Source organism: Oncorhynchus mykiss, chromosome 7 (genome assembly GCF_013265735.2).
Source record: "Oncorhynchus mykiss isolate Arlee chromosome 7, USDA_OmykA_1.1, whole genome shotgun sequence".
NCBI lineage: Eukaryota > Metazoa > Chordata > Actinopteri > Salmoniformes > Salmonidae > Oncorhynchus > Oncorhynchus mykiss.
The window spans coordinates 1,992,785-2,006,688 of NC_048571.1; the positions used below are offsets into that span (position 1 = coordinate 1,992,785).

Here is a 13,904-nt window from a genome sequence, read left to right on the forward strand (position 1 = left end):
AGAGAGAGAGAGAGACACAGAGAGAGACACAGAGAGAGAGAGAGAGAGACAGAGAGACAGAGACACAGAGACACAGAGACACAGAGACACAGAGACACAGAGAGACAGAGAGACAGAGAGACAGAGAGACAGAGAGACAGAGAGAGAGAAACGGGAGGGAGGGTGAGCAGGGGAAGAGAGGAAGGAGCAAGGGAGTGAGGAAGATAGGGTTATATGTTAACCCTCACTCACTAAGAAGAAGTGCACTAAATAGGGAGTAGTGTGCCAATAACGCCAACAACAACAAAACACTGCTTAAAGCAGAACGGTATCGTTAGCCAATCAGTCGAACCTGCAGGTTGACGATAGTCCCGAACTTGCTGAAGTGTTGGTTAAGCTTGGAGATGTTGTTGAGTCCCTGGGGGATCTGAAGGACCGACAGCTTGGTGTTTGACCCAAACGGAGCCTTCTGGTTCTGGTTCTGAGGGTTCTTGTTGTGGAACCCACCCTGGAGGTTCTGCTGGTTGAAGTTAGGTCTGACAGAACACATGGAGATTACAGGAACAGCTACAGGAACAGCTACCGTACTGCTTGTTGTTTACCAGAAACAGCTACCGTACTGCTTGTTGTTTACCAGAAACAGCTACCGTACTGCTTGTTGTTTACCAGAAACAGCTACCGTACTGCTTGTTGTTTACAAGAAACAGCTACCGTACTGCTTGTTGTTTACCAGAAACAGCTACCATACTGCTTGTTGTTTACCAGAAACAGCTACCGTACTGCTTGTTGTTTACAAGAAACAGCTACCGTACTGCTTGTTGTTTACCAGGAACAGCTACCGTACTGTTTGTTGTTGACCAGAAACAGCTACCGTACTGCTTGTTGTTGACCAGAAACAGCTACCGTACTGCTTGTTGTTTACCAGAAACAGCTACCGTACTGCTTGTTGTTTACAAGAAACAGCTACCGTACTGCTTGTTGTTTACAAGAAACAGCTACCGTACTGCTTGTTGTTTACAAGAAACAGCTACCGTACTGCTTGTTGTTTACAAGAAACAGCTACCGTACTGCTTCTGTCTGAACCCCCAGGTATATTACCTGTTGTGGTCTATGATGGTTTAATGTTCTGTCTGAACCCCCAGGTATATTACCTGTTGTGGTCTATGATGGTTCTCTAATGTTCTGTCTGAACCCCCAGGTATATTACCTGTTGTGGTCTATGATGGTTCTCTAATGTTCTGTCTGAACCCCCAGGTATATTACCTGTTGTGGTCTATGATGGTTTAATGTTCTGTCTGAACCCCCAGGTATATTACCTGTTGTGGTCTATGATGGTTCTCTAATGTTCTGTCTGAACCCCCAGGTATATTACCTGTTGTGGTCTATGATGGTTCTCTAATGTTCTGTCTGAACCCCCAGGTATATTACCTGTTGTGGTCTATGATGGTTTAATGTTCTGTCTGAACCCCCAGGTATATTACCTGTTGTGGTCTATGATGGTTTAATGTTCTGTCTGAACCCCCAGGTATATTACCTGTTGTGGTCTATGATGGTTCTCTAATGTTCTGTCTGAACCCCCAGGTATATTACCTGTTGTGGTCTATGATGGTTCTCTAATGTTCTGTCTGAACCCCCAGGTATATTACCTGTTGTGGTCTATGATGGTTTAATGTTCTGTCTGAACCCCCAGGTATATTACCTGTTGTGGTCTATGATGGTTCTCTAATGTTCTGTCTGAACCCCCAGGTATATTACCTGTTGTGGTCTATGATGGTTCTCTAATGTTCTGTCTGAACCCCCAGGTATATTACCTGTTGTGGTCTATGACGGTTCTCTAATGTTCTGTCTGAACCCCCAGGTATATTACCTATTGTGGTCTATGATGGTTCTCTAATGTTCTGTCTGACCCCCCAGGTATATTACCTGTTGTGGTCTATGATGGTTTAATGTTCTGTCTGAACCCCCAGGTATATTACCTGTTGTGGTCTATGATGGTTTAATGTTCTGTCTGAACCCCCAGGTATATTACCTGTTGTGGTCTATGATGGTTTAATGTTCTGTCTGAACCCCCAGGTATATTACCTGTTGTGGTCTGTGTCTCATGCCAAATCAACTGTCTCACAGTCTCAAGGTGTGTGTTCTTGCTTGTCGGACCAACGTGTGTGCGTGTGTGTGTGTGTGTGTGTGTGTGTGTGTGTGTGTTCTTGCTTGTCGGACCAACGTGTGTGTGTGTGTGTGTGTGTGTGTGTTCTTACTTGTCGGACCAGGGTTTCTTGGGGAGCATTGCTCCGTGGTGTGAGACAGCAGATCTCTTCCTGGAGGCCGAGTCCAGAACAATCCTCATTCTGTTGGGCATCTGATCTGGGAATTCATTAAACAACTATGTGACTGGACTGACGAGATCAGACGAGACCTTGACCAGTCAGGATAGAGAATCGCTCTCTCTCCCCCTCCTATATAACACCACATTATAGTCCCACCTTCCCTCTGAATCCACATCGAGACTGGTTGTGTTTAGGTACCTCTGCCTCCCTCCCTCCCTCCCTCTCCCTCCCTCCCTCCCTCCCTCCCTCCCTCCCTCCCTCCCTCCCTCTCCCTCCCTCTCCCTCCCTCTCCCTCCCTCCCTCCCCCTCTCTCCCTCTCTCCCTCCCTCCCTCCCTCCCTCCCTCCCTCCCTCCCTCCCTCCCTCTCTCCCTCCCTCCCTCCCTCCCTCCCTCTCTCCCTCCCTCCCTCTCTCCCTCCCTCCCTCCCTCCCTCCCTCCCTCCCTCCCTCCCTCTCCCTCCCTCCCTTCCTCCCTCCCTCCCTCTCTCCCTCTCTCTCTCCCTCCCTCCCTCTCCCTCCCTCCCTTCCTCCCTCCCTCCCTCTCTCCCTCTCTCTCTCCCTCCCTCCCTCTCCCTCCCTCTCCCTCCCTCTCCCTCCCTCCCCCTCCCTCTCCCTCCCTCCCTCTCCCTCCCTCCCTCTACTATAACAACACATTACAGTCCCTCCCTCCCTCCCTCTACTATAACACCACATTACAGTCCCACCTTCCCTCCGAATCCACATCTAGACAGGTTGTGTTTAGGTACCTCTGTCTCTGTGAGGCAGGTCCTCCCCCATAGTCAGTCCTATGAGGTTGGGTCTCTGGGCGTTGACTCTGTGGCGATACACTGGTCTGGAGGTGTTGGTGAGGCTGGGATCCTCAGGGTTATACATGTCAGGGTCATACTGGCCTGGGAGAGAGGGACCACAACAGACTTAATGAAGACAACAACAGAGACCACAACACAGACTTAATGAAGAGACCACAACACAGACTTAATGAAGACAATAACAACAACAGAGACCACAACACAGACTAAAGAGACCACAACAGACTAAAGAGACCACAACACAGACTTAATGAAGACCACAACACAGACTAAAGAGACCACAACACAGACTTAATGAAGAGACCACAACACAGACTAAAGAGACCACAACACAGACTAAAGAGACCACAACACAGACTAAATGAAGACAATAACAACAGAGACAAAACATGTCTCCTTCCCCTCTGAAAGACACACAGGTTGGAGCAGTAGATAACTGAAGGCCACATTGTACAGCTGTTAAGAGGACTAATTGCTTTGCTCAAGGGCACAACGGCAGGAGATTGCACCTAGGATTTGACACTTAAGACAACCCTCTTGGTTGTCAACACACACACACACACACCCCTACCTGGTGGGAAGAGAGGAGCCGGGGGCTGGGGGATGGAGGGTCGTGTCCCTGTGGTTACAATAGTGGGAACAGAGTTGGCGATGGAGCTAGGAGGGGCATCCATCCCTGATGCCTGGTGAGGGGGACCTGGGGGGGCGGGGCACAGATTTAAATAAAACACTAGAATGGTCCCTGACCAAGATGGCCGCCATTAACACAACATTCTAGAACGATGCAAGTCTGGAGTTAGGAGGGGCATCCATCCCTGATGCCTGGTGAGGGGGACCTGGGGGACCTGGGGGGGCGGGGCACAGATTTAAATAAAACACTAGAATGGTTCCTGACCAAGATGGCCGCCACTAACACAACATTCTAGAACGTTGCAAGTCTGACATCAACACACTCTACGTGAATTATAGTCTCTGTGGAGATCTTTATAAAGGTAAGGCGAACACCCGATTGGCTATGGTCGAAAGAAGCTCACCCAATAGGGAAGAGGGTTCCATTTGGAATGACAACACATGCGACTCGAGCCACGGACTCGTTATGACAGACGGATTCACTGAATTCCTACCTGGCGGCAGGCTGGGCGGCAGGCCGGGCGGCAGGCTGCCTGTCAGGGGCACAGGGGGACGGAGGTTGACGGGAGGTGGCGTCATGAGAGGGGGAGGTCCTGGCGGGGGCGGTAGGCCGGGAGGGGGCTGGGCGACCCCCGGGATAGGGGGAGGGGCTTGGAACATGTTAGGTAGATTAACGTCCTCCACCACCACTGGATCGATACCGTGGTCGAACGGGCAAATGTCCCCGCGCATACAGAAGCCTTTCTCTGGAAGACAACACAATACGGTATAGTAACACAGCTAGAGGACAGTTAGATACAGAAGCCTTTCTCTGGAAGACAACACAATACGGTATAGTAACAGCTAGAGGACAGTTAGATACAGAAGCCTTTCTCAGGAAGACAACACAATACGGTATAGTAACACAGCTAGAGGACAGTTAGATACAGAAGCCTTTCTCTGGAAGACAACACAATACGGTATAGTAACACAGCTAGAGGACAGTTAGATACAGAAGCCTTTCTCTGGAAGACAACACAATACGGTATAGTAACACAGCTAGAGGACAGTTAGATACAGAAGCCTTTCTCTGGAAGACAACACAATACGGTATAGTAACAGCTAGAGGACAGTTAGATACAGAAGCCTTTCTCTGGAAGACAACACAATACTGTATAGTAACACAGCTAGAGGACAGTTAGATACAGAAGCCTTTCTCTGGAAGACAACACAATACGGTATAGTAACACAGCTAGAGGACAGTTAGATACAGAAGCCTTTCTCTGGAAGACAACACAATACGGTATAGTAACAGCTAGAGGACAGTTAGATACAGAAGCCTTTCTCTGGAAGACAACACAATACGGTATAGTAACAGCTAGAGGACAGTTAGATACAGAAGCCTTTCTCTGGAAGACAACACAATACTGTATAGTAACACAGCTAGAGGACAGTTAGATACAGAAGCCTTTCTCTGGAAGACAACACAATACGGTATAGTAACACAGCTAGAGGACAGTTAGATACAGAAGGCCTTTCTCAGGAAGACAACACAATACGGTATAGTAACACAGCTAGAGGACAGTTAGATACAGAAGGAAGACAACACAATACAGTATAGTAACAGCTAGAGGACAGTTAGATACAGAAGGAAGACAACACAATACGGTATAGTAACACAGCTAGAGGACAGTTAGATACAGAAGGCTTTCTCAGGAAGACAACACAATACGGTATAGTAACACAGCTAGAGGACAGTTAGATACAGAAGCCTTTCTCTGGAAGACAACACAATACGGTATAGTAACACAGCTAGAGGACAGTTAGATACAGAAGCCTTTCTCTGGAAGACAACACAATACGGTATAGTAACACAGCTAGAGGACAGTTAGATACAGAAGCCTTTCTCTGGAAGACAACACAATACGGTATAGTAACACAGCTAGAGGACAGTTAGTTACAGAAGCCTTTCTCTGGAAGACAACACAATACGGTATAGTAACAGCTAGAGGACAGTTAGATACAGAAGCCTTTCTCTGGAAGACAACACAATACTGTATAGTAACACAGCTAGAGGACAGTTAGATACAGAAGCCTTTCTCTGGAAGACAACACAATACGGTATAGTAACACAGCTAGAGGACAGTTAGATACAGAAGCCTTTCTCTGGAAGACAACACAATACGGTATAGTAACAGCTAGAGGACAGTTAGATACAGAAGCCTTTCTCTGGAAGACAACACAATACGGTATAGTAACACAGCTAGAGGACAGTTAGATACAGAAGCCTTTCTCTGGAAGACAACACAATACGGTATAGTAACAGCTAGAGGACAGTTAGATACAGAAGCCTTTCTCTGGAAGACAACACAATACGGTATAGTAACAGCTAGAGGACAGTTAGATACAGAAGCCTTTCTCTGGAAGACAACACAATACTGTATAGTAACACAGCTAGAGGACAGTTAGATACAGAAGCCTTTCTCTGGAAGACAACACAATACGGTATAGTAACACAGCTAGAGGACAGTTAGATACAGAAGGAAGACAACACAATACAGTATAGTAACAGCTAGAGGACAGTTAGATACAGAAGGAAGACAACACAATACGGTATAGTAACACAGCTAGAGGACAGTTAGATACAGAAGCCTTTCTCTGGAAGACAACACAATACGGTATAGTAACACAGCTAGAGGACAGTTAGATACAGAAGCCTTTCTCTGGAAGACAACACAATACGGTATAGTAACACAGCTAGAGGACAGTTAGATACAGAAGCCTTTCTCTGGAAGACAACACAATACGGTATAGTAACACAGCTAGAGGACAGTTAGATACAGAAGCCTTTCTCTGGAAGACAACACAATACGGTATAGTAACACAGCTAGAGGACAGTTAGATACAGAAGGAAGACAACACAATACAGTATAGTAACAGCTAGAGGACAGTTAGATACAGAAGGAAGACAACACAATACGGTATAGTAACACAGCTAGAGGACAGTTAGATACAGAAGGCTTTCTCAGGAAGACAACACAATATGGTATAGTAACACAGCTAGAGGACAGTTAGATACAGAAGGAAGACAACACAATACAGTATAGTAACAGCTAGAGGACAGTTAGATATACAGAAGGAAGACAACACAATACGGTATAGTAACACAGCTAGAGGACAGTTCGATACAAAAGGCCTTTTCCAGGCCAGAAACAGACAGAAAGAAAACTAAATCACTCCAAACATTATCCTTCTCGGTCATACTGATCCCGGGCCACTAAAAGACAGTCTCGGTGTAAAAAAAAACAACTTCCTTCCTGCTTACCGTCGTAGTCACGGCAACGTTTCCTCTGTGGCGGAAGGGGCCGGTCCAGTGACTGATCCGGGTGGAAGTCCGACCAGCTGTCCGTCACCGAGGCGATGCTGTTGCTGTGGTTACCTTGAGGGGCGATCACCGTGATGGTGCTGCTGAGGGTCGGCACGGGGAACGTGGCGGTTGCCGTGGGGATCGGCAGGAGGCCTTCTCCAGCTCCAACCTCCGTCCCCCGGTCTCCTCGATCGGGCTCGTACTTTGACCTCCCAGCATCCCGCTCTGTGATCAGAAGGATAAGGGCAGGAAGAAGGAAACAGTCATGATATCTAGAGCTGAGCCGTTGGATGTGCTTGCTTTTGTTCCAACCCAACACTAGTCTAACAGCCAGACATACTGACTTTCAAAATGAATCAACCAATCATAAGTCTTCTGTCTAAACCAGGAGCATAACCCTGCACACAACCAGAGTTGTTCTGTCGGTCTCCCCTCTCACCTCTGCTCTTGGAGTGGCTCCTGCTGTGACTCCTGCTACCGCGGTCTCTGTCTCTCTCCCGGTCCCTGGCCCGGTCCTTGCTCCTGCTCCTACTGCGGCTGTAGCTACGGCCCCTCCTCCGGTTGTAACGGTCCCGGTACGAGTCCCGTCTCGGGGGGATGCGGTCGTAATCGTTCCGTTTCCTGGTACGGTCGTCCCTTTTACGGTCATCCCCTCGTCTGACAAACGACAGAGAAGAGGAGGAGGAGGAGAGAGAGGAGGAAGAGAGAGGGGAGAAAGAGGAGGAAGAGAGAGGGGAGAAAGAGGAGGAAGAGAGAGGAGGAAGAGAGGGGGAAGAGAGAGGGGGAAGAGAGAGAGAGGAGGGAGGAAGAGAGAGAGGAGAGAGAAAGGAGGGAAAGAGAGAGTGAGGAGGAAGAAAGAGAGAGGAGGAAGAAAGAGAGAGGAGGAAGAGAGAGAGGAGAAAGAGAGAGGAGGCAGAGAGAGGAGGGAGAGAGAGAGGAAAAGAGAGAGAGGAGGGGGAGAGAGAGAGGAGGGGGAGAGAGAGGAGGGGGAGAGAGAGGAGGGGGAGAGAGAGAGAGGAGGGGGAGAGAGAGAGAGGAGGGGGAGAGAGAGAGAGGAGGGGGAGAGAGAGAGAGGAGGGGGAGAGAGAGAGAGGAGGGAGGGAGGGAAGGAGAGAGAGAGGAGGGAGGGAGGGAGAGAGAGAGGAGGGAGGGAGGGAGAGAGAGAGGAGGGAGAGAGAGAGAGGAGGGAGGGAGAGAGAGAGAGAGGAGGGAGAGAGAGAGAGAGAGGAGGGAGAGAGAGAGAGAGAGGAGGGAGAGAGAGAGAGAGAGGAGGGAGAGAGAGAGAGAGAGAGAGAGGAGGCAGAATAAAGTCACTAAGCAGACATCCCATTGAACAGAGACAGGAGCATTTATGGATCAATCTCAAATAGCACCCTATACACTATTGACCAGGTCCAGTAGAGTAATTTAATAGGGAACTATGTCCCTCACCTGTTGTCTCTGGGGGGCTGTAGTTCACACTGACCTGCTGTAGTTCACACTGACCTGCTGTCTCTACTGTAGTTCACACTGACCCGCTGTAGTTCACACTGACCCGCTGTAGTTCACACTGACCCGCTGTAGTTCACACTGACCCGCTGTAGTTCACACTGACCTGCTGTAGTTCACACTGACCTGCTGTAGTTCACACTGACCTGCTGTAGTTCACACTGACCTGCTGTAGTTCACACTGACCTGCTGTAGTTCACACTGACCTGCTGTAGTTCACACTGACCTGCTGTAGTTCACACTGACCTGCTGTAGTTCACACTGACCTGCTGTAGTTCACACTGACCTGCTGTAGTTCACACTGACCCGCTGTAGTTCACACTGACCTGCTGTAGTTCACACTGACCTGCTGTAGTTCACACTGACCTGCTGTCTCTACTGTAGTTCACACTGACCTGCTGTCTCTACTGTAGTTCACACTGACCTGCTGTCTCTACTGTAGCTGGAGGGGGGGGCTGTAGTTCACACTGACCTGCTGTCTCTACTGTAGTTCACACTGACCTGCTGTAGTTCACACTGACCTGCTGTAGTTCACACTGACCTGCTGTCTCTACTGTAGTTCACACTGACCTGCTGTCTCTACTGTAGCTGGAGGGGGGGCTGTAGTTCACACTGACCTGCTGTCTCTACTGTAGTTCACACTGACCCGCTGTAGTTCACACTGACCTGCTGTAGTTCACACTGACCTGCTGTAGTTCACACTGACCTGCTGTAGTTCACACTGACCTACTGTAGTTCACACTGACCTGCTGTAGTTCACACTGACCCGCTGTAGTTCACACTGACCTGCTGTAGTTCACACTGACCTGCTGTAGTTCACACTGACCTGCTGTCTCTACTGTAGTTCACACTGACCTGCTGTCTCTACTGTAGTTCACACTGACCTGCTGTCTCTACTGTAGCTGGAGGGGGGGGCTGTAGTTCACACTGACCTGCTGTCTCTACTGTAGTTCACACTGACCTGCTGTAGTTCACACTGACCTGCTGTAGTTCACACTGACCTGCTGTCTCTACTGTAGTTCACACTGACCTGCTGTCTCTACTGTAGTTCACACTGACCTGCTGTCTCTACTGTAGCTGGAGGGGGGGGCTGTAGTTCACACTGACCTGCTGTCTCTACTGTAGTTCACACTGACCTGCTGTAGTTCACACTGACCTGCTGTAGTTCACACTGACCTGCTGTCTCTACTGTAGTTCACACTGACCTGCTGTCTCTACTGTAGCTGGAGGGGGGGCTGTAGTTCACACTGACCTGCTGTCTCTACTGTAGTTCACACTGACCCGCTGTAGTTCACACTGACCTGCTGTCTCTACTGTAGTTCACACTGACCTGCTGTAGTTCACACTGACCTGCTGTAGTTCACACTGACCTGCTGTCTCTACTGTAGTTCACACTGACCTGCTGTAGTTCACACTGACCTACTGTAGTTCACACTGACCTGCTGTCTCTACTGTAGTTCACACTGACCTGCTGTCTCTACTGTAGTTCACACTGACCCGCTGTAGTTCACACTGACCTGCTGTAGTTCACACTGACCTGCTGTAGTTCACACTGACCCGCTGTAGTTCACACTGACCTGCTGTAGTTCACACTGACCTGCTGTCTCTACTGTAGCGGGAGCTGGACGGGGGGCTGTAGTTCACACTGACCTGCTGTCCCTACTGTAGCGGGAGCTGGACGGGGGGCTGTAGTTCACACTGACCTGCTGTCCCTACTGTAGCGGGAGCTGGACGGGGGGCTGTAGTTCACACTGACCTGCTGTCTCTACTGTAGCGGGAGCTGGACGGGGGGCTGTAGTTCACACTGACCTGCTGTCCCTACTGTAGCGGGAGCTGGACGGGGGGCTGTAGTTCACACTGACCTGCTGTCCCTACTGTAGCGGGAGCTGGACGGGGGGCTGTAGTTCACACTGACCTGCTGTCTCTACTGTAGCGGGAGCTGGACGGGGGGCTGTAGTTCACTCTCCTGGAGAACTTCTTGTCCCGGTCCTCCTCGCGACTCGGCTGGAAAACACAAGTTTGAACTAAGATCCTGAAAGTAGCACTAGATGAACTGCATTGATCTCATCCTGTTTACAAATAACCCCACTTCCCGATTACAAAGAATACTATTGGACAATAGATCTCTACTGTCAGACTGTGGTGTGTAACCTTCCATGCCAATTATGCGGAGGCACTAAAACTCTACCACAGCGGTTTCCTGTAGCATCACTGTAAAAAGTAAACATTCCCTATAAGTGTTGGTGCCTTGTCAACATGACTCAACCAGTCACCTCGTCTTTCCTCTGGTCGTCTTTGTCCGTCCTGGTCAGGTGACCCTCCGCTTTGCCCGCGGAACCTGGCTGATGGTCCTGCTGAGGTAGGTAGCTTTTGGAGTTGACGGCTTCAAAGAGTCTATCGACAAAGGTCTGCGTCTCTGGGAGAAGACGGGAGTAGGGAACGAGGGGCGGTTGATGAGGGGAGGAGGACAAGGGCATGATTAGTGGGGCCGACACCGACACATTAGGTAACTAATGAGTATCAGTCACTGTGTATAGTTACAAATGGAACACTATTACCAATTTAGTGCACTACTTTAGACCAGGGCCCTATATAACCCTATTCCCTATATAGTGCACTACTTTAGACCAGGGCCCTATAGAACCCTATTCCCTATATAGTGCACTACTTCAGACCAGAGCCCTATAGAACCATCTTCCCTATATAGTGCACTACTTTAGACCAGAGCCCTATAGAACCCTATTCCCTATATAGTGCACTACTTTAGACCAGGGCCCTATATAACCCTATTCCCTATATAGTGCACTACTTTAGACCAGGGCCCTATAGAACCCTATTCCCTATATAGTGCACTACTTTAGACCAGAGCCCTATAGAACCCTATTCCCTATATAGTACACTACTTTAGACCAGAGCCCTATAGAACCCTATTCCCTATATAGTGCACTACTTTAGACCAGAGCCCTATAGAACCCTATTCCCTATATAGTGCACTACTTTAGACCAGAGCCCTATAGAACCCTATTCCGTATATAGTACACTACTTTAGACCAGAGCCCTATAGAACCCTATTCCCTATATATAGTGCACTACTTTAGACCAGAGCCCTATAGAACCCTATTCCGTATATAGTACACTACTTTAGACTAAAGTAACGCACGATAAAAAGAGAATAGGATTCAGTCACAGTCAGTCAAAAAGTACTTCTGATTTTCTTCGACTTTCGAGGCAGATGACGACAAAACGTCACCACCACCACCACCACTTGCTGTCAAAACTATAAACATGTGTTTTAATAAGTATCGTTACCTTTCTGTAGAAATACGTCCAACTGGTCGACACAAAGAGCTTTGAGTTCCGTCTCACTTTTGTCTTTCTTCACCAAGGCAACGACGTATTTAGCGAGGGCAGATGGATCCGCATCACAACTAGAACAGGGGAAAGTGTCAACACAAACACACCGTTAGCCATGCTAACTCTAGCTATACAACAACAACACATTAGCTAGAATATATATATATCCTTAAGACCAATCGATTACAAGATAACAGACAATTTCTCAACTATAAAAACTGCTATTTTGTTTTGAAATAACTAGGCACGTGATATAAACATTAAACTAGCATCCAAATGATACTAGCCTTGTCTTCAGTCATGTTGTTGCATCTTGATGCTGGCAAGCTAATGTTGCTAAACGTTAGCCATCTAAGTTAGCTACTTACATTGGTTCGAGGGTTTTAAAAAGCCACGTTTTCAATGAATCTAGGTTTTCAATAATCATCTTTTCAGACACCGGTTAACTTCTCTTCCACTCGGTGGCCAGGGTTAATAATCACTCGGTAATGTTTCTTAATGACAAAAATACTGTATGTCCAAAGGCAAGAAGTCATCAAGCTAACATTAGCTGTTAGTTACCGCCTTCTCTCTCTTATTAAACCTGCATGGCTATTCAACACTAAAAAGACCAACGACTTGGTTGAAAAGACTAGATTGCCTTGAGCGTGTTTCTTGCTTTTTAAATTATTGCAAATAGAAAGAGGGGGGGAAGACAATTTGTTCACTGTAAACTATTCCCTCAACTAGTTTGAATGTTCAGGCAGTGCAGGCCTTCCCTCATTGCAAATAAATTGAGAATATTTACTTCCGGGGAACTCTCGCTGGCAGATATCGCGAGAATTGAAATGTCACGTTGTAACTTGGCGTACTTGGTATTTATTAGGATCCCCAAAGAGCCGCTGCAAAAGCATCAGCTACTACTCCTGGGGTCCACACGAAACATGACATAATATATAGTACAGAACATTATTAGTCAAGGACTGAAATACATAGATTTAAAATGTCACACACAGCCTCCATATCAGTACATACACACAATATCTAGGTCTTATACATAGTACAGTGCAAATTACAAAACAAGATATACAAAATGGCGGTGTCTCTTCACAGTCACCTTTGTGCAGTAAGGTGTTATTTTATGTGTTTTTTTAACTGGTAGTATTGCTTGGAGTGGCAGAGAGTTCCATGTAGTCATGTTACCTGGGCTACCAGAGAGTTCCATGTAGTCATGTTACCTGGGCTACCAGAGAGTTCCATGTAGTCATGTTACCTGGGCTACCAGAGAGTTCCATGTAGTCATGTTACCTGGGCTACCAGAGAGTTCCATGTAGTCATGTTACCTGGGCTACCAGAGAGTTCCATGTAGTCATGTTACCTGGGCTACCAGCGAGTTCCATGTAGTCATGTTACCTGGGCTACCAGAGAGTTCCATGTAGTCATGTTACCTGGGCTACCAGAGAGTTCCATGTAGTCATGGCTCTATTTAATACTGTGTGTTTCCCAGCCTCTGTTCTGGACCTGGGGACTGTGAAGAGCACCTCTGGTTACATCTCTTGTGTTGTACCGATGAGCGATCTGAACTGTGTTGCCAACTGCTTCAACAGACAGTTCGGTACCTTCAACACATCAACACCTCGCACAAAGACCAATAGTGATGCAGTCAATCTCTCCACAACTTTTTTAGCCAGGAGAGACTGACATGCCTGTTACTGACACTTGCATTCCATGTACATCTAAGTGTGGCACGTGCTGCTTTGTTCCGGACCAACTGCAATTCACCTATGTCCAGGTGGGGACAAAACTAGGGCCTGTAGGACCTGTCTGGTGGAATGAGATGTCAAGAAGACAGAGCAACGGCCTAACATGGACAGACCTCTTCCCATTTTATACCAACCATTGAATCTATGTGTTTTGACCATGACAGCTTGGTATCTACGGTAACACCCAGCAGTTTAGTCTCCTCAACTTGCTCAATAGCCACATTATTCTATAA

The 13,904-nt window shown here is 47.8% G+C and overlaps 1 protein-coding gene across 6 annotated transcripts in view; it reads right to left on the reverse strand.

Annotated features, from left to right (window-relative positions):
- The window catches only part of LOC110516345 (RNA-binding protein 26), a 31,509-nt gene extending 18,793 nt beyond the window's left edge, over positions 1-12,716 (reverse strand). For 5 of the 6 annotated variants that reach the window (XM_036982055.1, XM_036982054.1, XM_036982052.1 and 2 more), the window contains exons 1-11: positions 12,298-12,716; positions 11,885-12,003; positions 10,849-10,991; positions 10,491-10,579; positions 7,527-7,744; positions 7,046-7,312; positions 4,236-4,487; positions 3,683-3,808; positions 3,049-3,192; positions 2,235-2,340; positions 332-515 (exon numbers count right to left, since the gene is read on the reverse strand). In XM_036982055.1, the coding sequence (XP_036837950.1) occupies positions 332-515; positions 2,235-2,340; positions 3,049-3,192; positions 3,683-3,808; positions 4,236-4,487; positions 7,046-7,312; positions 7,527-7,744; positions 10,491-10,579; positions 10,849-10,991; positions 11,885-12,003; positions 12,298-12,356 (1,707 nt within the window). In that variant the 5' untranslated portion in view covers positions 12,357-12,716. The remainder of the gene's footprint in view (positions 1-331; positions 516-2,234; positions 2,341-3,048; positions 3,193-3,682; positions 3,809-4,235; positions 4,488-7,045; positions 7,313-7,526; positions 7,745-10,490; positions 10,580-10,848; positions 10,992-11,884; positions 12,004-12,297) is intronic. The other variant, XM_036982053.1, reaches the window with a different exon arrangement.
- Positions 12,717-13,904: the final 1,188 nt, after the last annotated feature.